The sequence below is a fragment of the Dasypus novemcinctus genome, chromosome 16 (assembly GCF_030445035.2).
Source record: "Dasypus novemcinctus isolate mDasNov1 chromosome 16, mDasNov1.1.hap2, whole genome shotgun sequence".
Lineage (NCBI taxonomy): Eukaryota > Metazoa > Chordata > Mammalia > Cingulata > Dasypodidae > Dasypus > Dasypus novemcinctus.
Window position 1 is genome coordinate 25,605,823 of NC_080688.1, and position 24,665 is coordinate 25,630,487.

Below are 24,665 nucleotides of genomic sequence, written 5' to 3' on the forward strand. Positions count from 1 at the left end.
AAAATATTTTTTAAAATATGAGGAATTTATATGTATTATTATCTTTAGGCAGTCATAGAAGGTAAGTAATTTAGTAACACATTTTAAATGAAGAAAACTTACAGCACAGATCTTTAAGTAGATACTTTTTTCCTAACAGAATATGGACCCCACTCTTCGCTACATTCATAATGATTCAGACTTAAGCACAAACACCAGTTTTAGCCCTGATGAGGAAAGGAAATCAAAAGTACAAGTAAGTGACCAAAAAAAAGTTTTGTCGGTTTGCTCTTAATTCCTCTTTTTAAAGCCCACTTCTGACTTAATTTTGTCCTTTTTTAATGAGTTTTTTAAAGAGCAAAAGTAGTATATCATGCTTTCAATAAGAAAATGTAAATGGTATAGAAAGTAAAAAGCAAGCAGAGTGCTTTCCCTTCCCACACCTATGGTCTCCCTTTGTTCAGAGCAGCCATGTACCACAGCTCCTTCTATTTCTTCAAGTTTTTATGGGCCTACAAATACATATATGCACCCCTTTTTGCCTTTCAAAGACAAGTGGAATCATGCCATCATACCTAGCTATTTCGTCATGCCTGACTTGCCAAGAATGATCAGGTACATCTCAGTTACACTGGTTAAAACGTGAAAATATGAGAAGTCATTATAAAGTGCCATTGATGACAAGTTGCATTCCAATTTCAGAGATTTTAAATGTGGGAAAAGATGCATATGGCACCATTGGAATATGCAATTTGTATCTTATCTGGCTTCCCTTCCCCTGCTTTCATATATATTGAGGATCTTTATATTATTATAGCATCTAAGAACTCCCTCAAGCTTCTAATAGCATGATACTCTATTATAAGATGGTACTGTAAGTTAAAAAGTCTTATTGGTGGTTATTAGGTGCTTCCAGTTTTAGATTTGGTAAGTTTTTTTTTTTGACAATTCCCTTTTTCTTAAAATTAATTTTAAAATCACCATTCTTTGATATTATAGCCATCTTAACTTTTTTCATTGTGATAACATACATGTCATAAAATTAGCCATTTTAGCCATTTTTAATGGCATTAATCACATTCATAATGTGCCACCATCCCCACCATCTGCTAACAAAACTTTCCCATCACCCCAAAGAGAAACCTGTACTCATTACACATTAACTCCTCATTCTCTTCCCACAATCCCTGGTAACCTCCAATCTACTTTATGTCTGTGAATTTGTTTATTCTGGATATTTCCTATAAGTGAAATCATACGGTATTCTTTGTGTCTAGCTTATTTCAGTCAGCATAATGTTTTCAAAGCCCATCCATGTGGTAGCATGTATCAGAATGTCATTCCTTTTTATGACTGAATTATATTCCTTTGTAGGTCTCTTTTCCACATTTTGTTTATCCCTTATTGTTTCTACCTTTTGGCTATTGCAAGTAATACTGTTTGGTGTACAAGTATCTCTTTGAGCTGTTTTTCATTTTTTCAGTATATGCCTAGAAGTGGAATTGCTGTATCATATGGTAATCCCTTTTTTTTTTTTAATTTTATTTTTAAAGAAGCTTTAGATTACATAAATGACACATTGAAAACATAGAGCCATTCCCATATACCCCACCCTTTCCCCCCAACATGGTAATTCTGTGTTTAATTTTTCGAGGAACTGCTGAACTGTTTTCTCAGAGTGGCTGCAGCATTTTACGTTTCTACCAGCACTACATGAGTGTTCCTGTTTCTCTGCATCCTCATCAGCGCTCCTTATTTCCATTTTTAAATAATAGCCATTCTGTTGGGTGTACAGTGTATCTCACTGTGGTTTTGAGTCGCTTTTCTTTAATTGACTAATGAAGTGGTGCATGTTTTCACCTTCTTCTTGGCCATTTGTGTATCTTTGGAGAAATGTCTAGTCAAGTCCTTCTGCCCATTTTTTAATTGACTTTCTTGTCTTTTTGTTGATTGTTTTCCTTGTTATTTATTTTTTATTTTTTTAGATTTTTATTTATTTAATTCCCCCCCCTCCCCCGGTTGTCTGTTCTCTCTGTCCATTTTTGCTGCATCTTGTTTCTTTGTCCGCTTCTGTTGTTGTCAGCGGCACCAGAAGTGCCTTTGTTATTTTAAGGATTGCTACATTCATCATGCTATCTGTATATTTTTATTGGTTTGGGGAATCTTATTATTAAAAATAGATTTCCTAGGTCAGATGGTATGTATTCATTATTTTTATTCTGTTATTAAAAGTGGATGCAGTATTCTGTGTTTAGACATAGGCCTTTTCCCACTTACAGACATTTTTTCATACCAGTACATATAAAGCTCTATCTCACTCTCTTAGTAAATTTATTTCTTTCCATTTTAATTCATTTTTTAAGAGTAGGTAATAAGTTTACATGTTTCAAGATTCAAAAGGTACAAAAGGGTATTATTAAGTGAAAAGTTTCCTTCTCAGCTATTCCCTTCTAGTCATCTGTTTTGCTTCCAAAATAGCAACTAATTTTACCCTTTTTTATACTCTTCTAAAGCTACGTTATACATACACAAACAGGATTTGAAGACACATAATTATTTTTTCACATATTTTACAGTTAGATATATATTCTTTATTTTTTATAGATAACTGCTAAGTTTACTTATAAAGAAAGTAGGTTTGTTTTTTAAACGTGTTGTTAATAGTGCATGATAGTACCTGTTTTACTATATTCATTAGGTTATATAGAACTTTATAACTTTATAATCTTTGCCAACATGGAAATGTACTGGTCATTTTTTTAATATATCTTTTACATTTAGTAATTAATTCTAATTGTACTCTAGGCTTTCTTGTTTCCAGAGCTTATTCATTGTTACTCAGAGTTGCTTTTAGAATTTTATATATTTCCCTTATCATGTTTTGTATCTCTTTTCAGCTGTTAGGTACCTGAAAATTTGCGATTGTTTTTTCTCTACAGTCTGAGATGCTGTTAAAATCAAGATATTTAAAAATATTTTTTCTTAATTTATATCCGAACTGCTAACAGTCATTCCTGTCATCTCTTGTCCTGATCAGGACGTCGTCCCCCAGGCCTTATTAGATGAGTATCTGTCTATGACGGACCCCTCACGTGCACAGACGGTGGACACTGAAATCGCCAAGCACTGTGCCTATAGCCTTCCCGGGGTGGCCCTTACTCTGGGCAGGCAGAATTGGCACTGCCTCCGAGAGACCTACGAGACGCTGGCGTCAGATATGCAGGTGAGGAAAGCAGCATGCCTTGGTGGGACCACCGTGCGAACCCTGTGGGAAGTTTTGTATCAGGAAGTTCCATACAAGGAGCAGCCACAAACTGCAGCATTCCACCCTGTCGTCACATTTGGCCTGCCTACGTGCCTAGCTTAGACTGTGTAACCCTCTAACGTGTATCGGTCAATTAATTCTTGAGAATGTGGGATTTCATTCCCTCCCCCCGAGAGTGTTCTAAATGTTAGATTGATGCACTAGGTCTCAAAAGAGTTTTTAAAACCTTAGTGGGGGGAGTGGGGTATATGGGAACCTCATATTTTTTAATGTAATGTTTTGTGTGATCTATGTATCTTTTTAAAAAAAGATACATAGGTCTTTTGCTAAAGAAAAATTTGCTAAAAAAAAAACACCAAAATCTTTAGTAGAACAGTAGCATTTATTACCTGCCTCCACAACCCAGGAAGGAAAACAGAATGTGAAATGTTAACCTAGGGAGTTTTGTCTTGGCATCCTGTGACATATTTGGCTCTAGTTCTCATTTTGTGACTTAATTACTCCTGTTAAGTCTGGTTTCTTCTGTGTTCCAAAATTTTGTCCCACACCAGAAAACCCATTCCATCAGTATAATTAATCAGATAGTTTTTAAGAAAGTGGTCCGATTACACCAATTTGTACTGAGACATGACTAATTGATTTTCTCTTATCTTTGTTGGTAATTGTTACTTTCTAAAGATTCATTGCCATTGACTCAGAAAGTTAGAGGTTGAAAGTCATTGTGATCTGGAGAGTACACTTAGTTCAAGTTCTTCTCTGTCCTGACTGAGGTCAGGGAACCAGGGCCCAGGTAAAGGGAATTTATCCCACATTCACACAGCTGTTAAGGGGGAACCCACAGAAACCCAGTCACTATAGAGTGCTTTATCCTGTATCTTAGTAGAGCCCAGTCTTTATTCCACTGAGTCCTAGGGTCTCTTGTGGGGCCTACAGTACTCCTTTCCCCCCATCAGAGTGTCTCTGCTTTCATCAGTTTGCTGTAGTGAACTTTGGCATAAAATTTTATTTTATAGTTTGTGGTGCTTGAGGGAAATAAAACCTTTGCCCTAAACTGACTCGAAGTAGGTGAAGTTTTAGGCTAAAAAAAAAAGTAAAAATGTTAATATTTAGGCAACATGGAGAAAAAGAAGTTTTTAACTGAAAGGTTCCTATATTCACAAGACAGTTTTGTTGAGGAGTTCTTTTCCAAAGCTGTAAGCAAAAGAGTTTCCTATTCCTATGCTTCTTATATCACCAATACCAATTCATTAAAATGTAGGTTTTTTTGTTGATTTTGTTTCTTCATCCAAGATGATCTGAAGGATCCTGGTAAAGTGAGGAGGTCCTAGCTTCACGTACACGTGGCACATCTGGACATTAGGCGACATCTAGCTGTTCAGAGAACTATAGAAACTTATAATTTGTGATACTCAAGCATTTTTTCCTTCATAAATGGAAGGGTGTAATACATCTTATTTTCTCTTGCAGTTTTTGCTACATCGGAGACATTTAAAACTTCATATGTTTCATTCTTCCTATTACTTCTCTTCTGATTTAATCTGTTTCTACAGTGGAAAGTTAGAAGAACTTTAGCGTTCTCCATCCACGAGCTTGCAGTTATCCTTGGAGATCAGTTGACAGCGGCAGATCTGGTTCCCATTTTTAATGGATTTTTAAAAGACCTTGATGAAGTCAGGATAGGTGTCCTTAAACACTTGCATGATTTCCTGAAGGTAACTTTTTAACTTCTTTTATTAAAAGAATGCCACTGTAAATCTAACTTTTGATTTTCTGCTGCCAACAAGATAGGTTTCTGTAAGTTCAAGAAAATATAGCCTTGACTTGAAGGTGACTTAAAAGAAGAAATAGTCCATTCTGAGTAATTTTCCTGGTGTGATTTTACTTTTTAATATAAAAATAATTTTGTAGATTTCATTTTTAAATAATATAAGGTAGCAGTTACGAACACCTGTACCTTTTTCTTTTTTAAAATAAATTGAAAAATACATTTTAAAAAATTTCATGTACATGAAGTTTGGAAGCTTTTTATGGTTATTTCACTTTTAGTCCTCTATTGGTGTATGGGATTGCTGGTTGTGAAAGTGAATGACCCTGATTTTTTGCAAATTGTTTAGTCCTAGCATACTATTGTTTCTTAGATTTTAGCCTCAAAATTAGCTGTCCCATAGTTCTACAGTGTGAGTTACAGAAATATAATCCTACTTTTTAAAAAAACATTTTTTTGTATTTTATATACTTCATATTGAAATTTCTCAGTTTGTTACAAAAATGCCTTTTATAGCTCTTCCTCTCAATTCAGGATCAGTCCAGAGTCATGTTTAATTTATTGTATTTCTCTTTAATCCCATTAAATCTAGAACAGTTTTTCTAACTTATCTGTTTTTACTGTCATGGGTATTTTTGATGCCTGTAGTTTGTCCCTCATTTTGAATTTGACCAAGTGTTATTTCACAGTTGGCCTCAGGTTTAACCGATTTTGCAGGAATACTGACTGACATCACATTAGTGACAGTGTGATGATAGTCTTTCCCTTTGTGGCTGAGGTTAAGTCTGATCAGGCCTGGTGGTGTCAGCTCAACCTTTCCAAAGGAAAACTACCTTTTCCCTTTGCAGTTACTAATATGATGCTTTCATACAGCTGAATATCTTTTTCCCCAGAGTCTTTCACTTAACGCTTTTGCATCCATGCATCCATCACATGTGGTTCTTTCCTGAATTGCTTTCTGCAATGTTGGTTGCAAAATATAGGTTTTTCTATTTTCATAATTCCTTCTGTATTTTTATTAGCTTTCATTCTTATGTAAAGAGATCTCTTCATCCCTCATTTTGAAACTTTTCTTTTGGATCGGTATGGACACAGATTATTTTTTCACTCTATGTAATATCCATTTCAGCCATTTGTTTTGAGCCTCTCATTTGACTAATGGGAACCCCTTCAAGCTACCTCCTATGTCCTATTGATTTGTCCCCTCACTATGAAGCCCTTCCTTCTTTTCAGGCCCGCCTTCTTTCCCTGCTTCAGACCTGGAATCAGCCATTTCCTCAAGGAGGATTGGTCCCTTTTAGTGGATAGTGGTATTTAGAAACCAGGATCTGGGCACTAAAATGTGCTCCTTGTCAATGGGGTGCTTTTTGTTTTGCTAACTATTGAGTTCATATCAATACTTGTAGTTTCAAAAGTACTTTACCGATACTAATTCCAAAATCAAATTAACAATATAATGTTCAAGATTTCTGTCAGCATTTCTGTCCCTAGAACATGTCCCTACCAAGTTGACTTTTTCTTCCGTGTGATTGTTATCTATTTGATGTCTCTTTTTTATTTTTATTATAATTTTATGTGATTATGGTGTCTATTTGATGTGCAAGTTTATTTGCTTCTGTTTATATCAAATTTTAGGGTTTGTCCCCTTCATTATAAACATACCTTTAAATATTTGTAGAGCAGATTTGGGAATGAATTTATTTTTTCAATTAAAAAGCATTTATTGAGTACCTACTGCGTGCCAGTCATAGCACCCCTCCTTGGCTCACATGACTGAATACGAGTCCATGGTTGTGGGGATGTCTGATGAGTAAAGCCCAGTGTCCTGGAGGATTGATTGACGGACACCAAACAGCACCAAAAGGGATGCTGATTCTTGGAGGTAAATAGGAATTATTCAGGTACACATTAATGCAGATTTTTCTAATGGTTGAATATAAGCCACGTATTTCTTCTTCAGAGAGAATTATATTACTTCTCCTCTGTTTATATGCACACAGTAAAAGAAATAATATCTAAACTTTGTCCTGATAAATATTTTTTATTTTTTTATTTCAGCTTCTTCATATTGACAAAAGAAGAGAATATCTTTATCAACTTCAGGAGTTTTTGGTGACAGATAATAGTAGAAATTGGCGCTTTCGAGCTGAACTTGCTGAGTAAGTTCTAACAGTTGTTAGATTGTGTTTTGGAGGGCGGGGTTTATATTTAATTCATTTTTACCTTTTCCAGGTGTCTTTATTCCTTTGTGCTGATCCAAATTTCTGTCTGGTATCCTGTTCCTTTTTTTTTTTTCAAATATTTATTTTTTTTAAATTTCTCTCCCCTTTCCCCCCACCTAGTTGTCTGCTCTGTGTCCATTTGCTGTGCGTTCTTCCGTGACCGCTTCTATCCTTACCAGCGGCACCGGGAAGCTGCGTTTCTTTTTGTTGGGTCACCTTGTTGTGTCAGCTCTCCATGTGTGCGGCACCATTCTTGGTCAGGCTGCGCTTTCTTTCGCGCTGGGCGGCTCTCCTTACAGGGCACACTCCTTGTGCACGGGGCTCCCCTACATGGGGGACACCCCTGCGTGGCAGGGCACTCCTTGCGTGCATCAGCGCTGTGCATGGGCCAGCTCCACACGGGTCAAGGAGGCCCCGGGTTTGAACCGTGGACCTCCCATTTGGTACGCGGATGCCCTATCCATTGGGCCAAGTCCACTCTGTCCTGTTCCTTTTAATGCAGGTTTGCTGGCAGTGAATTGTCTCAGCTTTAATTTTTTTTATTCTTTATTTATTTTTATATTAATTTTTATTTCATTTTTATATTCCCAATATAAAAAAATTGGGAAAATACATATGACATAAAATTTCCCATTAGTAACATATTGTTCATTTACAATCTTATACAACCATCCCCACCATCTAGTTTCAGAATATTATCAATTCAAGATGAAAACCCATACCCATTAAGCAGTCACTCCGCATTTTCCATTGCTAGCACCCCTGGAAACCATGAATGTTCTTTTTGTCTCTATGGATTTGTCTGTCCTGGATATTTCATATATATTGAATCATAAAATAAATATGTGACCTTTTGCATCTGCCTTCTTTCAGCAAAATGTTTTCAAGGTTCATCTGTTGTAGCAAGTATCAGTACTTGATTTTTTTTTAGCTAAATAATATTCAACTGTATGTTTGCAGCACAGTTGGTTTCTCCATATATCCATTAATCATTATTTGAATTGTTTCCACCTTTTGTCTAATAGGAATTGTGCTGACATAAGCACTCACATACAAGTTTTTGTTTGAACACCTGTTTTCAGTTCTTTTGGAGTAGAATTGCCAGCTCCTGTAGTAATTCTAATTAATTAGTTGAGGTACCATCAAACCATTTTCCACAGTGGTTGCCCCATTTTACATTCCCAGCAGCAGTGCATGGAGGGTTCTAATTTCTCCACATCCTCACCAACACATGGAGGTATTTGTCTTTTATGACATCCACCCTACTGGGTGTGAAGTGATATCTCATTGTCCTTTTGATTTGCATTTCCTTAATGGCTAATGATGTCGAGCATCTTTTCATGTATTTATTGTCCATTTGCGAATCTTCTTGGAGAAGTGTCTATTTGAATCCTGTTTTCGAATTGGGTTGTCTTTTTTGCTTTGAGTTGTAGGTTTTCTTTATTCTGGATTCTAGACCAAATTATCCTTTTTTAGAAATAATTTTTGCTGGGTATAGAACTAAGGGTTGATGTTTTTTCTTTCAGTATATTAGAAGTCTACATTAATTTATATTATTGATCTTTCATATGTGTTTTAACTTTTACTCTGGCTGCTGTCAAGATTTTCTCTTTATGGTTTTAGCAGTGTGACTATAATGGGTGGTTTTGGGTTTTATTTGTTCTTTTTGGCATTTAACCTGCTTAGGGTTCTTGGATCCTCTTGGATCTGTGATGTGTTATCTTTCATTGTTTTTGGAAATGAAATATTCAGATATTTCTACCTCTGATTTTTCTTTCTTCTCCATTTGGGACTCCAATTACAAATGTGTTGGACCAGTTGATAATGTCCCACAACTCTTAGCTGTTATGTTAGAATTGTATTATTTAAAAACTTTTCCATTTCGGCAATTTCTTTTGACCTCTCTTGAGTTGTACTAATTCTTTCTTCATCTGTGCCAGTCTCCTAATGAGATGTGGCAGGAAATCTTCAGCTCAGATGTCATGTTTTTATTTCTAGTATTGTCACTTAACTCTTTCTTCTGGTTTCAACCTCTGTGCTGGAATTCCCTATGTGTTTGTATATGTTATCTGCTTTTCCTTCTAAGTTTTGTAACATATTCATCATCCTTGTTTTGTTTTGTTTTAAGGAGGCACTGGGAACCAAACCTGGGACCTCCCATGTGTGAGGAAGATGTCCAGTTGCTTGCGCCACCTCTGCTCCCTGCTTGTTGTGTCTCTCATGTTTTTCTTTGTTGTGTGTGTCTCTTAATTGCACCATTTTGTTGCATCAGCTCACCGTCTTGCTCATCTTCTTTAGGAAGCACCAGGAACTGAACCTAGGACCTCCCATTTGGTAGGCGGGCACTCAACTGCTTGGGCCACATCTGCTTCCCATCATCGTTGTTTTAAAGTCCCTATCTTATAGTTCTGACAAATGGGTCATCCCTGCTTCTGGTTCATTTGGTTGCTCGTTCACTTGGTGGTGGACTGTCTTTTCTTATTTTTTGGCATGATCCATAAGTTTGATTGAATACTGGACATTATGAGTAGAATAGTAGAGTGAATTATGTCGAAAGTATGCCTGGAAGTGGACATGCCTCTAATGCCATTAGTGTGGGAGTCAGTTATAGGTTTTAGCTTCCTCTTCGGTAATATCCATGACCTTTGACTTTCCCACCTGTATAGTAGTACTGCTAGTTACAAACATTATGTTGGGCTTGCACCTTTTCTCTTCATTTCCAAAGATTAGCATGCATCCTTTTACCAGTTTTGCACAAGTTAACCCTTAGCTTTCCATTCTCTAACCTTATTCTGTTTTCTGGTGACGGTATATTCAGGTTATTAACTCCACAATATATTTAGTTTGTAGTAGCACAGTCTTACAGTATTTGTGTTTTGTGTCTGGCTTGCTTCACTCAGCATAATGTCCTCCAGGTTCATCCATGTTGTCATGGATTTCATTTCTTCTTACTGCTGCATAATATCCCATCATGTGAACACACCATATTTTGCTGATCCATTCATCAGTTGAGGACAGCTGGGTTGTTTCCAACTTTCGGATATCATGAATAATGCCACTGTGAACATCAGTGTGCAGACGTCGGTTCTTGTCACTGCTCTCCGCTCTTCAGGTATCTACCTAATAGTGACAATGCCGGGTCACATGACATATTCAACTTCTTTAGGAACTGCCAAAAGCCCTCCACATTGGCTGTACCGTAGTGCATTCCTATCTCTCCTTGTCCTCTCCAACACTTGTAGTTTTCTGTCTTTTTAATAGTGGCCATTCTGATAAGTGTGAAATGATATCTCCTTGTAGTTTTGATTTGCATTTCCCTAATGATGTTGAACGTTTTTTTCATGGTTGTTTTTTTTTTTTGCCATGTGTATTTCTTCTTTGGATAAATGTCTAGTCAAGTCTTTTGCCCTTTTCCTCCCTACCCCCCTTGTGGCTTGCTTGCTGTGTGCTCTCTGTGTCCATTCACTGTGCATTCTTCTGTGTGTCTGTATTTATTTTTTTTAATTCCGCCCCCTTGAGGCTTGCTTGTTGTTTTGTTCTCTGTGTCCGTTCACTGCGCGCTCTTCTGCCTTTTTCCTTGTCTCCCCTTTTGTTGCTTCCCCTTGCTGAGTTGGCTCTCCACGGTGCTTGCGGGCCAGCGGTGCTCTGTGCCACTTGCGGGCTGGGCAGCATTCTGCAGCACTTGCAGCCCGGCTGATCTCTGCGGCATGTGGGTGAGACTGCCTTCACATATGGTAGACAGGAGCCCAACTGATTGAGCCACAGCCACTTCCCTCTTTTGCCCATTTTTAAATCAGGTTGTTTGACTTTTTACTGTTAAGTTGTAGCTTCTCTTTATATGTCATGGCTATTAAACCCTTATCCAACATGTGATTACCAAATATTTTCTCCTATTGGGTTGGCTCCCTTTTCACCCTTTTGACAAAGTCCTGTGAGGTGCAAAAGTGTTTAAATTTGAGAAGGTTCCATTTATCTATTTTTTCTTTTGTTGCCCGTGCTTTGGGTATAAGGTCCAAGAAATCACCACCTACTACATTTCCTTCTAGTAGTTTTATGTCCCTGGCTTTTATATTTAGGCCTTTGATTAATTTTGAGTTGATTCTTGTATAGGGAGTGATATAGGGGTCTTCTTTCATTCTTTGGGCTATGGATACCCAGTTCTCCCAGCACCATTTGTTTCAAGAGACGGTTTTATTCCATCAACATGGACTTGGTAGGTTTGTCGAAAACCAGTTGACCGTAGAGGTATGAGGGTTTATATCTGGATCTCAATTCTATTTCACTGATTGATGTGTCTGTCTTTATGTCAGTACCATGCTGTTTTGACCATTGTAGCTTTGTAATATGATTCAAGGTCAGGCAGTGAAATTTTCTTCCCACATCGCTCTTTTTTAGAATGCTTTTGGCTCTTTGGGTGTACTTTCCCTTCCAAATGAATTTGGTGATTGCCTGTCCTAAGTCTGTGAAGTAGGCTGTTGGGAATTTTTATTGGTATTGCATTGAATCTATAAATCAGTTTGCGTAGGATTGATATCTTCATGATATTTAGTCTTCTAATCCATGACCATGGAATGTCTATTTGTTTAGATCTTCACTGATTACTTTTAGCATTGTTTTATAGTTTTCAATATATAGGTCCTGTACTTCTTTGGTTAAATTGATTCCTAGGTATTTGAGTCTTTTTGTTGCTATTGTAAATGGATTTTTTCTGATTTCCTCCTTAGATTGTTCGGTACTACTGTACAAAAACTTACCGATTTTTCTGTATTGATCTTGTATCCTGCCCCTTTACTGAACTCATTTATTAGCTCAAGTAGCTTTGCTGTAGACATTTTAGAATTGTCTAAGTATAGGATTATGTCATCTACAAATAGGGAGCGTTTTACTTCCTCTTTTCCTATTTGGATGCTTTTTATTTATTCATTTTCTTGTCTAATTGCTCTAGCTAGATTTTCTAGTACAATGTTGAATAACAGTGGTGACAGTGCAGTCCTTGTCTTGTTCCTGATTGTAGAAGGAGAGTTTTCATCCTTTTCCCATTGAGTACGATGTTGGCTGTGGGCTTTTCAGAAATACCTTTTATCATGTTGAAGAATTTTCCTTCTCTTCCTGTCTTTCATAGTGTTAAGGATGTTGGATATTGTTCAATGTCTTTTTTGCATTGATTGAGATGATCATGTGGGTTTTTTCCCTTCAGTTTGTTAATGTGGTGTATTACCTTGATTGATTTTCTCATACCAGGAATAAATCCTACTTGGTCATCATGTAAATCCTTTGATATATTACTAGATTCTATTTGCAAGTATTTTGTTTAAAATTTTTGCATCTGTGTTCATTAGAGATTGGTCTTTAATTTTCTTGTAGTGTCTTTTTCTGGCTTTGAAATTAGGGTGATGTTGGCGTCATAAAATGTGTTGGGTAACTTTCCTTCCTCTTCAGTTTTTTGGAAGAGTTTAAACAGTGTTAATTCTTCTTAAAATGCTTTGTAGAATTCACCTGTGAAGCCATATGGTCTTGAACATTTCTTTGTTAAGAGATTTTTGATGACTGGTTCAATCTTTTTAAATGTGATTGGTTTGCTAAGTTCTCGTATTATATTTCTTATAGCATCAGTGTAGGTTGTTTGTACATTTCTAGGAATTTGTCCATTTCATCTAGGTTTTCTAGTTTGTTGGCTCAGAGTTTCACATTATATCCTCTTACGATCCTTTTTATTTCTGTGGGGTTATTTGTAACTTTGCCTTTCATTTCTGATTTAATTTATTTGTATCTTCTCTCATTTTTTCTTTGTTATATTAGCTCGGGGTTTGTCAATTTTATTGATCCAATTTTATTGAACCAGCATTTGGTTCTTTTTTTTTTTTTTTTAGAGATTTGTTTATTTATTTCCGACCCCCCCCCTCACCCCCATTGTTTGCACTTGCTGTCTGTTCTTTGTGTCTGCTTGTATTCTTTTTAGGAGGTACTGGGAACTGAACTCGGGATCGAGACACTCAATCACTTGAGCCAACTCCTCTCCCAGCTTGTTGTGTCTCATTGTGTTTCCTCATTGTGTCCCCTCGTTGTGTCAGCTCCTCACACCAGCCTGCTGCATCAGCTTGCTGTCTTGTTTGTCTTCTTTAGGAGGCATGGGGAACCAAACGCAGGACCTCCCATGTGGTAGGTGGCCACCCAACTGCTTGAGCCACATTTGCTTCCCCAACATTCGATTTTGTTGGTTTTTCTCTATTGTTTTTTTTCTTCTCAGTTGCATGTATTTCTGTTCTAATCTTTATTATTTCTTTCCTTCTGCTTGTTATGGGATTGGTTTGCTGTTCTTTTTCTAGTTTCTCCAGTTCAGTAAGATATTTAATTTTCGTTCTTTATTTTTTAATGTAGGCATTCAGGACTATAAATGTTCTCTCAGAACTGCCTTTGCTATATCACATAAGTTTTGATAAGTTGTGTTTCATTTTCATTTGTTTCAGTATATTTACTAATTTCACTTAGAGTTTCTTCTGTGACCCACTGATTATATAGGAGTGTGTTTAGCTTTCACACATTTGTGAATTTACCTGTTTCCTGTCTATTATTGATTTTCAGTTTCATTCCTTTATTCTCTGAGAAGCTTTGTATAATTTCAGTCATTTTTATATTTATTGAGGGCTGCATTATACCCTAACATATGGTCTATCCTGGAGAAAGATCCATGGGCCCTTGAAAGAATGGGTAACCCTCTGAGTGTGGGTGCAGCATTCCATATATGTGTTAGGTCTAGCTCGTTTATCATCTTTTTCAAGGTCTCTGTTTCCTTGTTGATCTTTTGTCTAGTTGTTCTATCTAATGATGTAAGTGGTATGTTGAAGTCTCTAACTTTTATAGTAGAGATCTCTCTCTCTCCCTTCAGTTTTGCCAATTTGTCTCATTTATTTTGGGGCACCCTGGTTAGGGGCATAGACACTTAAGACTTGTTATCTTCTTAGTGCATTGTCCCTTTTATGAATATATAATGGCCTTCTGTATCTCTTAAAACTTTTTTGCTTCAAAGTCTGTTTTGTCTTATATTGCTATAGCTGCTATTTGCGTGGAGTATCTTTTTTCAGCCTTTCACTTTAAGCTGGATTGTGTCCCTCGGTCCAAGGTGAGAGTCTCTTGTAAACACCATATGGAGGGCTCACGGTTTTTTATCCATTCTTCAGCCTGTATCTTTTGATTGGGGAGCTTAATCCATTCACATTCAATCATATCACTGTAAATGCATTATTTACTCCCACCATTTTATCCTGTGACTTTCATATGTCATATCTTATTTTTGTCTTTTTACTATTTTGGTTATCCTTTCTGCTATTGTTTCTTCTCTCCTCCAACCCTCTGTCTTCTGCCTTTTTCTTTCAGGTTCTAAGGCTTCCTTTAATATTCCCTGCAAAGGTGGATTCTTTAAGAACTCTCTTAATTTGTGAATATTTTAAGCTCACCTTAATATTTAAAGGACTCCTGGCTGGCAATTTTCCTCTTTCAGTATCCTAAGTGTATCATACCACTGTCTTCTCACCTCCATGGTTTCTGATGAGAAATATGCATTAAGTCTTACTGGGAGTCCCTTGGATAAGATGGTTTGTTTCCCCCTTGCTACTCTCAGAACGTTGTCTTTATCTGTGATGTTTAACCTTGTGAGTAGTATGTTTTTAGAGTAGGCCTATTCCCATTTATTCAGATTGGGGTAAATTGCACTTCTTGGACATGGAAATGGATTTATTTTGTGAGAATTGGGAAATGCAGCTCTTATTTCCTCAAGTAACTTTCTTCCCTTTTTTCCTTCTGAAACTCCAAGGATCTGTATGTTGTTGCATTTCATGTTACCATTCAACTCCAAGCCCCTCCTCAAATTCTTTCATTCTTTTCTTTCTTCTAGTTCAGCTGTTCTCTTTTCTCTGTATCTCTTATTTTTCTATCATTTCAAGTATACTTAAAAAAAATTTTTTTTAATGAAAAATATTTAGGTTGCATAAATGTTACATAAAAAATATAGGGGATTCCCATATGCCCCACTCTCACACTTCCCACATTTACCCACATTAACAACATCCTTCATTAGTGAGGTACATTCATTGCAATTGATGAACTCATTTTGGAGCATTGCCACTAAGCGTGGATTAAAGCTTACATTGTAGTTTACATTCTCTCCCACCCAGTGCTGTGTGTTATGGCAAGATATATAATGGCCTATATCTGTTGTTGTAATGTCATTCAGGACAAGTCCCCAAAATGGCCCTCTACTATACCTGTTTTTCCCTCTTCCTGCCCTCAGAAACGCTAGTGGCCACTGCCTTCATATCAATGATATAATTGTGTTTTTCCATTGCTAGAATCACAGTAAGTCTATAATAAAATACAGTAAGGCCACTCTAGTCCATAGTTCATTCCCAATCCTGAGGATTCTGGGATGGTGACGCATACTTCACCTCTTAAGTGAGAGGGGGCTTCAGTCCCATTTGGCCGATGAATGAGACGCTCTTGCTTGCAGTTGTAAACTCTCAGTTACTTGGCATGGTGGTTTTTGTATGCCTCTAATGTGTTTTTTTTTCCTCACCTGTCATGTGTTTCATTCCTATGAGAAGATTTTTTTCCAGATGGTTCTGCCTGTTCCCTAGCTGTTTTTATGGCAGAGAAGAGAGTCCCATGTCTTTCTAGTCTGCCGTCTTCCCAGAAGTTTTCATTCCTTTTTACAGCTGAATGATAGTTCATCATGTGTATATACTGCATTTTGTTTATCCGTTCATCTGTTGATGGATACTTGAGTTGGTTCCCTCTTTCACCAATTGTGAATAATGTTGCTGTGTGACCACTGGTGTGCAGTGGTCTGTTCACATCCCTGCTTTCAATTCTTTTGAGTATATACCTAGAGGGTGGAATGCTGGGTCAGAGAGTTCTACATGCAGCCTTTTGAGGACCCCCTAAACCCTTGGCACAGTGGTTGCACCATTTTATATTCCCACCAACACTTTTCAGGGGCTCCTGTTTCACTGCATTCTCGCCAACACTTATTTTCTGTTATTCAAATAGCCATTCTAAAGGGTGTGGTGGTATCTCATTTTGGTTTTGATTTGCATTTCCATCAAGGCTAATGATGTTGCTCATCTTTTCATGTGTTTATTTGCTATTTTTCTGTCTTCCTTAGAGGAACATCTATTCAAATCCTTTGCCCATGTTTTAATTGGGTTGTCTTTTTCTCTTGGGTTGGAAGAGTTCTTAATATATCTTTTTCAGATATATGATTTCAAATATTTTCCTCCATGCTATAGCTTGTCTTTTCTCTTTACTCATGTCCTTTGCACAAAGGTTTTTAATTTTGATGAAGTTCCATTTATCTTCTTTTTCTTATTGCTTATGCTTTTGGTGTCAAATCTAAGAATCTATTGCCTAATACAAGGTCCTGAAAATATTTCCCTGTATTTTCATATTTGTTTTTTAGTTTTTGCTCTTATGTTTAGGTTATTGATTCATTCAGAATTAATATTGTATATGGTGTGATGTAGGAACCACCTTCATTCTTCTGCATGTGATGATATCCAGTGTTCCTAGCACCATTTGTTGAAGAGACTTATTCTTTCTTATTGAGTGGACTTGGTGTATTTGTCAAAAATTAGTTGGTCATACTCTGATAACAGAACAAATATTAGAATGTTCTCTCATGAACATAAGTATATAATACTAGTACACGTGTCATTAACTAGGTGCATTGGGGAAAAAACAGACCAAATGTAAGATATGGGCTATAGTTAGTAATATTTTGAGTATGCTCTTTCATAGTTTGTAACAAATGTTTCACAACAATGCAAGGTGGTGGTGGGATCCTTGTATGATGATATGCATGTTTGTTTTGTAAGTTCACAACTTCTATTATAAACTTATTGTTTATGTATGCTCATGTATGAATAATAAACTTCTATAAAATTTTATTAAAAAATAAAAGATGATTAGGAAAAAAAAGAATCTGCCTCTTCCCAAAAAACTTGGGCAAAATCTAACCAGCTTCGGCACTTTAGAGTTTTAAATGCTCTGAATTTTTCACCATATTTTAAGGGAAAATGAAAAAGGAAAAGGAAATGGTTTACCTAACCAAATTTATTTTGATTCTTTCATAAAGAATTATTTTACCTTTGGAAAAAAAGTAGCAGCTAGTGCCTGATCTTGGTTCTCCCGGGGGGGCACTTGGCTCTGCCACTTCATATGGGTGGATCTGACCTTCGATGGAAAGCTTTCAGCCTTTCGCCACTGAGTATGTTATTGGCTTGCGGCTTTTTCCTGTATGCCCTTTTATTGTGTTGAGGAAGTTCCCGTCTATACCTAGTTTTCTGGATTTTTTTTTTTAATCGAGAAAGGGTTCTAGATTTTTGCTTTTGTGTTTTTTAGTTGTTGTTTTGCAACAATTGAGATGACCATGTTTTGTTTTGTTTTGCATTTTCCCTTCATTCTATTAGCGTGTATTTTATCAGTTGCTTTTCCTATGTTGAAAACCACCCTTGCATTCCTGGGATAAATCCCATTTGGTCACAGTATGCTGTTGAATTTATTAGTATTTTGTCAATTTTTGCACTTATATTCTTAAACATATTGGTCTGTAATTTTATTTTCTTGTAATATTTTTATCTGGGTTTGCTATTAGGGGTGCTGTCCTCAGAATGTGTGAGCAAGTGTTCCCTTCTCTGCAGTTTTTTGGAAGAGTTCGCGTAAGATTGGCAATAATTATTCCTTGAATATTTGTTTAAATTCAGCTGTGAAGCCATCTGGCCCTGTGTTATTGTTTTTTTTGAGGTGCCAGGACCTTGTATGTGGGAGGCCGGCACTCAACCACTCAGCCATATTGGCTTCCCTGAGTTGGCTTTTTCATTTGTTTTGCTCGTTGACTTTCAGTTTTTTTCCTGGAGGCAACTGGAATGGATCCCAGGACCTCCCATGTGGGAGGTGGATGCATAACCACTTGAGTCATATCTACTACTCCTACTGCATGGCTCTTGGTTGGAATATTTTTATTACTATTTCCATAGCTTTTATTGCTCTTGATCTGTTGATCTTCTCTTCTTGAGTCAGTTTAGGTAATTTTTTTGTGTATTTCTAGGAATATGTCCATTTCTTCTAGTTTATCTTTATTTGTTGGCGTATGATTGCTCATAGTCCTTTTTCTTTTTGTGAGGTCAGGAGCAGCACCCCTTCTCTTTTCTGATTTTGGTTGTATGTGTCCTCTTACCATTGTCCTTTGCTGAGGGTGGGACCTGGGCTTCTGGTGGGCTTACCCTGAGTTTAATGCTCCACCTTTAGTTTTCCGCCAGCACCTGCCCAGCTGTAGGCTGCTGCTCACTGGGCGGGGGGGGGGGGGGTCATGTTGGGGGGCTGCAGTCTCTCTTACTCTTGTTCAGCCTCAGTCATTGGGAGAGCCTGTGCTCCTGGACTTGGTCTCAGCCCCTGCCTCTGCCGGTGGCATCCAGGTGTCTGCCTGGTATCTGTGGTTAGACTTGGGCTGAGTTTCCTGCCCCTCCCCAGCTGCAGGAAACCTGGGCCTGCTCCTCCCCACCCACTTGCTGGCTCTCGTTTGGTCCTCCTCACACGCAGCCCATCCCGCAGGTGCTGCTGCCCTTTAGGAGTCGGGCCATTCGGGGGCCTTGTGCTCTGTGGGACTAAGAAAAGATTTTATAATTTCTCCAGCCTCCTTTGTTGAGCTCAGTGGGAACATCCTTTGCAGCTGCACAATGATTTGGAATTTTTTTTAAGCTCAAGATTTTTCAATCTTTTGTGTCATAGAGATGGCAGTTTGTGTCTCTCTCTGAGGGTTTATGTTTATGTGTACTCATACCACATGCAGATGCATTCATCTATTCCTGTGTTGTCTGTAGTCATGTTTATAGTTTACTTCCTGCTGGTTAGAAATTTAAACAATCTTTTGCATAGAATCTGAAAGGCAGAAGTCTCACTCATATCCGAGGTTGTATCATCTGCTCAGATTCATGCCATGGATGGTGCCAGTCCTCAGTTCTCATCAGACATCAGGGACCAGGTGCAGGAGCATCTGCCTTTCTGTCATCCTTAGCAGATGTGTCTTTCCCCTAGAAGCTGCTTAAGAGTCTTGATTGATAGAATTGATGTCCCTAAATCTGCTGGAATTTCTTAATTTAAATAACTGATTTATAGACAGAATGGCATTCATTTTTAGTTTCTCAGCACATTCTAAACAGTTACTACAGGAAAAAACGAATTCCATTTTCCCAGTGAACGTTCTAGAAAATATGCTCTTTTGAAGGCCCAGTGGGCACAGAACCCCACAGCGTTTGTTTTCCCACCATTCTAAGTGGAGAGGTACTCCTTGAGCTTGCACAGTGCTTCAGTAGCATCTCCAGCTACACAGACTGGAGCTGATTCTGTACATGAGACACCTAGTCTCTGCAGGTGGTTCCCTTAGAAAAGTTTGAGGACTTTACTGTGTGCCAGGCTTCACTGACACATTAAGGAGAGAAGAAAGGGCTTGCCCTAGTGTTGCTAACAGCAGTCTCATAGAGAAAGAGAAACATGATTATGATGAGGGCTGTAAAGAAAATGAGCAGGATGCAGCATTAGAGCAACTTGATTATGAGGGTAAAATTTAGTGCAACCAGAGCAGGTGGAAGTTGATCTAAACCTAGGGGAAGAGGGGCCAGCCATTGGAAGAGCTCAGGGGTGTAGGGGTGGGTCTTGGCAGAGGGGCGCATCATTCTACCAGTGTGGTGGCACAGCTTTTGTTGGTTAAGGAAGTTTTATATGATTTAGCTAGCTTGTCCTGATTTCAAATTGTATTTTCCTAGTTTGTTAGTCATATTATTGAATAATGTTCGTGTTAAGCAAACAAACGTAGGTTTTCTGGGGAATAGAATGAGGGGCAGGGGACATGTTTGGAAGCTGGTACCTAGGCTCCAAGATTGAAACAATATTTGACTTTATGAAGACCTGGAAAGCACAGTAATTTTCATGTCTCATACATTATTCCAATGAAAATTAATGTCTTATTTATGTTTAACCATACTATTATTTATATAATTTGTTTTCATAGACAGCTGATTTTACTTCTAGAGTTATACAGTCCCAGAGATGTTTATGACTACTTACGTCCTATTGCTCTGAATCTGTGTGCAGATAAAGTTTCTTCTGTTCGTTGGATTTCCTATAAGTTGGTATGTATTAAATTTTTTAAATTTTAGTTCTGCCAATTATTTTATAATCTCACAGAATGGAAGATATTCCTCAGTTTTCCATTTTAACACTCCTAGGTTAGTGAAATGGTGAAGAAACTGCACATGGCCACACCACAAACATTTGGAGTAGACCTCATCAATGAACTTGTAGAAAATTTTGGTAGATGTCCCAAATGGTCTGGTCGGCAGGCCTTTGTCTTTGTCTGCCAGGTAAGCCAAGCTTGGGGTTGACCTGTTGGAGACCATGTTTCTTCTTTCCCTTTCTACCTCTCCTTCACACCCTTTCTCAGTTCTCGTCACCCAGGAACAGACCCTCGCCATCTGTTCTCTAGGGCAAGTTCCCCTCCTGAGCTAGCCCCACGCTCTCAGCCAGCAGTCTTTGGAGAACAGGCACATTCCGTCGCCCTCCACTAGAGCGTGGGTGCCTGGCTCAGACTGCAGGCGAGTGAGTGGAGCTGTGAAGGGCAAAAGGCCAGTCTCCAAGTCCCCGTGCCACATTTATAAAGTGTGTGCCTGTGCACGAGAAGTTAATTGTCGTATTTGTTTTGAGTTCCCAAGTACCTGCACTGTTGGTTTAAAAAGCAGTAACTAAAAGTTGCAGTATTTAAGTTGTCTTTAAAGGATTTTGTGAGCTAGTATTGTAACTTGGGGGACTGAATTTACAATGCAGTCTAAGCAGTTCTTTCTTTTCCCAGACTGTCATTGAAGATGATTGCCTTCCCATGGACCAGTTTGCTGTGCATCTGATGCCACATTTGCTAACTTTAGCAAACGATAGGGTCCCAAATGTTAGAGTACTACTTGCAAAAACATTAAGACAAACTCTGCTAGAGAAAGGTAGGTGAGGTGCCTCTATTAGAAAGTGGAGGGGAGGTGGTGGAAGGGGAGAGCCATAGACTACACTGAATAGGTGAATAGATATAAATTACCAATCAGAAAATAATCTGGTAGAAGGCTATATTTTAAGTTGTCAAGTGTAGTTCTTTCTGAGATACAGGACAAAGAAGATTGAAGAGTGAGGAAAGGGACTTGTCACATTTCTGTTCTCGTTGAATTTATTTTAAAACTGTGGGCATGGATTGTTTTTATAATTGAGAACTTCATAATTTTAAAAATTGGGTCACTTAAGACTGAAAGTCATTGACTTTTTTGGAAGAGGCCCACTTGATAATGTCTTGATGTTGTTTGGGAGCTGGGAAACATCTTTGTTTTCTTCCTTTCATTCAGTAGGCAGAAGCACAGTGCCCCATAGTATTTCTTTTGCTGTGGATTATAAGTGCCTCAAGAAAGATTCAGGTGGTTTTATTTGTAATTCCACTAAAATGCCTTACAAATAGCAGTTGAATGCATGAATGTTTGTAGCAGACAAACTTCAGAGAATAAGGGTAAATTAATATTGCTTTTTTCCCTCTTTGGAATTAAATATAAATTTTTAAAATAGCAATTTAGAAATGACTAGAGCAGACATTTGTTTGGTTTTTAGATTGTGCGTGTATATGTGTTTGTTGGTGGTGTTTGGAGGTATTTTTTACTGTTTAATAGTGCTTAGTTGCCTTTGAATATGTCACCATAATATGAGTAAATATGTCATAATAATAATCAAGAAAAATCTTATAACTGCTCTTCTTGTTGGGATTTTTTTTTTCATATTACTACTGATTTAGAATACTGTTATATTTTTGCCCAAAGACTATGAAGTTTTCCTACTTGTACTTGACAAACCGTTATATTAGACTCATTTGATTTCCACCTCTCCTTCTCCTTTCCAGAATATTTCTTGAGTTCTGCCAGCTGTCACCAGGAGGCGGTAGAGCAGACCATCATGGCTCTGCAGATGGACCGGGACAGCGATGTCCAGTACTTTGCGAGCATTCACCCCTCCAGTACCAGGATTGCTGAAGACGCCACGAGCACGGCTTCTTCCACTTACTAGAAAGCTTGGATCGCGTGTCCTTCCGCTATGAGAGAACTGAGGTTCTCAGCGTGCTTCTCACAGTGTGATCTGGGACAGCCTCTCGTGAAGGTGGAAAAGATCTTCCTCTCTTGCCAGACTAACTTGCAGGTGAAAGTTTTCCACATTCATGCCAGGGATCTTAAGAGTCAAGAGGAAGTACAGTAAACACTATTATCTCATCTTGACTTTAAGGGAAAATAGTTTCTCAGAGGATAATTGTCACCGAAGCCTTAAATCCTTCCGTCTTCCTGACTGAATGAAACTTGAATTGGCAGAGCATTTTCATTATGGAAGGGATGAGATTCCCAGAGATCTGCATTGCTTTCTCCTGGTTTTATTTAACGACCAATAGATGGAATTCTTAAGCCAAAAGGCGGATGGAGCCAGGATGTGAAAGAGACCTTCAGTATTAGCTCTAAGCATTTTTACTCAGACAAGGACCTGCCTAGGCTCTGTGGCCACCCAGCCCAGCCCTGAGTGTGAATAGTTTTTGATGAGTATAAATGGGAAAGGAGACTTTTTTTGGATATCTCCTAAGGGCTTGATGCTAACACTAAAATAGAATCTGATTTTAACTCTTAAATGCAGCATATTGCTGCACACATTTACAGAACGTTTGCTCAGTGTCTATGTCCTGAATTTTATTTTCATGCTGGTCATGACCTGAAGGAAGTTTATTAGCACGTGTACTGTCTGTCAGGTATTCTGAACTTGATCATGACCGGCTCTGAGGTGCAGCTCCTTCTTCACATACTGTCCATGTCTGTGACCGCTCCTGGAGTGCTGCCGTCTCTAATCATGCTGTTTAAAACTGTGGCACAAGTTCTCTGACTTGTCCAAATAAAATTTATTAATAAGATCTATATAGAGAGATATATACACTTTTGATTGTTTTCTAGATGTCTGCGAATAAATGCAATTTGTGACCTGTATTAATGATTTGGTATAAAATGGGGAAACTAGATTAAAATGTTTGTCTTTTACCCAGTTTAGTCATTTCTTTGGCCTCTGTGGTACCTTGTTCCTGGCAAATGCCAGGGCTGGGCGGAACCCGCAGGTGCGCACCGGCTGGAAGCTTGGAGGCCCCGGCGGCAGGCCTCACGACGTCTGTGGAGTGGGCTCGCGGGTTCCACGCTCGTCCATTTGTGGGAGAGGAAGTGGCAATCTGCTCCCTCCACCCCAGGATGATCTGTGAAGGAGCTTTTGTAAAACCCAGTGTGTAAATGTTAAAATGCTATTATAAGGCCCAGGGAAAAATCCCTGGAGCAGCTGGGTCCCCATGGAGCTTTCATAATTTGGGGTTTTACTTGCTGAGTGAGCTGTGACTTCTCAGGGCTGCAGTAAGTCAGAAGAGATCCTTCTGGACTTTGTTGTTGTGTGCATTTAGGAGTACAGAGGCTGCTTCCTATACTAATTATTACAGATAAGTCTTTGGTTCCTTAGTTTCACATTATAACCCAGGTATTTGTGCTCTGGGAATACACCTGTGAGCTCGTCAACTGAGGAAAGATGGACAGGTGGATAAACAGCTACATCATATGTCCAAACGGGGAAGGTAGGCAGGGCAGTGAAGACCACCACGGGATGCGGAAGGTGGCAGAGCCAGGGTGTGGGCTGTGGGGTCGACAGGCCTCAAAGCAGAGGTGGAAGGGAGCGAGATCATGACCTGCTCGGACTGAATTTAGCTTTTTGTGTGTGTGTGATATAGTCTGATTACGTTGTAACAATACATTTTTTGCCCTGCCAAATTTTAGTTCTTAAATCACTTGAGATGTAGAATAGCAGCTACATCTTTTTAAAGAAGTGGCAGTGACCACATGTTGTACTTTGGGATAATTTCACCCAAGGGTGCCAGGGCATCTGCAGAGTTGAAGCGCACAGGCTACACTTGTTCCCTGGCCTGGAAGCTGCTGCTGCACGTTGGACCGACAGACCTCCTCAAGCACACTTTTGGGTTTTAAAGTGCTCCAAATTCTCTACCAGCATTTTAGTTTATCTCCATGGCAACGAATACCAAAAGTCACTGCCATTGCTCAGCCACTTTAGTAGGGTACCAGCAAGTTGTTCCCAGCTGTGTCCTCTCCAGTGAAATTGCAAATAGGAGAAAAACCAGAGTAGTGCCTCTCTGAGTTCCTACTCTTTACGAGTGCTACTGTGGGCTGTCGGAGGAGCTGCCTGCAGAGGCCTGGGTGACAAGGCAGCAGTGAGCAGGGCTGCCGGGCCCTGCAGGCACCCCTAGACAGGGCCTTCTCAGGGAGAAAGTGGGGCTCCCCAACGCAGC

At 38.6% G+C, this 24,665-nt stretch overlaps 1 protein-coding gene across 4 annotated transcripts in view; it reads left to right on the forward strand.

The window, feature by feature from the left end:
• PPP4R1 (protein phosphatase 4 regulatory subunit 1) overlaps positions 1 to 23,367 on the forward strand; it is a 76,685-nt gene extending 53,318 nt beyond the window's left edge. For all 4 annotated transcript variants that reach the window (XM_058277359.2, XM_058277361.1, XM_058277360.1 and 1 more), the window contains 8 exons: positions 140 to 235; positions 3,017 to 3,202; positions 4,795 to 4,956; positions 7,068 to 7,168; positions 20,289 to 20,409; positions 20,506 to 20,640; positions 21,126 to 21,267; positions 22,200 to 23,367. In XM_058277359.2, the coding sequence (XP_058133342.1) occupies positions 140 to 235; positions 3,017 to 3,202; positions 4,795 to 4,956; positions 7,068 to 7,168; positions 20,289 to 20,409; positions 20,506 to 20,640; positions 21,126 to 21,267; positions 22,200 to 22,363 (1,107 nt within the window). In that variant the 3' untranslated portion in view covers positions 22,364 to 23,367. The remainder of the gene's footprint in view (positions 1 to 139; positions 236 to 3,016; positions 3,203 to 4,794; positions 4,957 to 7,067; positions 7,169 to 20,288; positions 20,410 to 20,505; positions 20,641 to 21,125; positions 21,268 to 22,199) is intronic.
• The last annotated feature ends 1,298 nt before the right edge of the window (positions 23,368 to 24,665 follow it).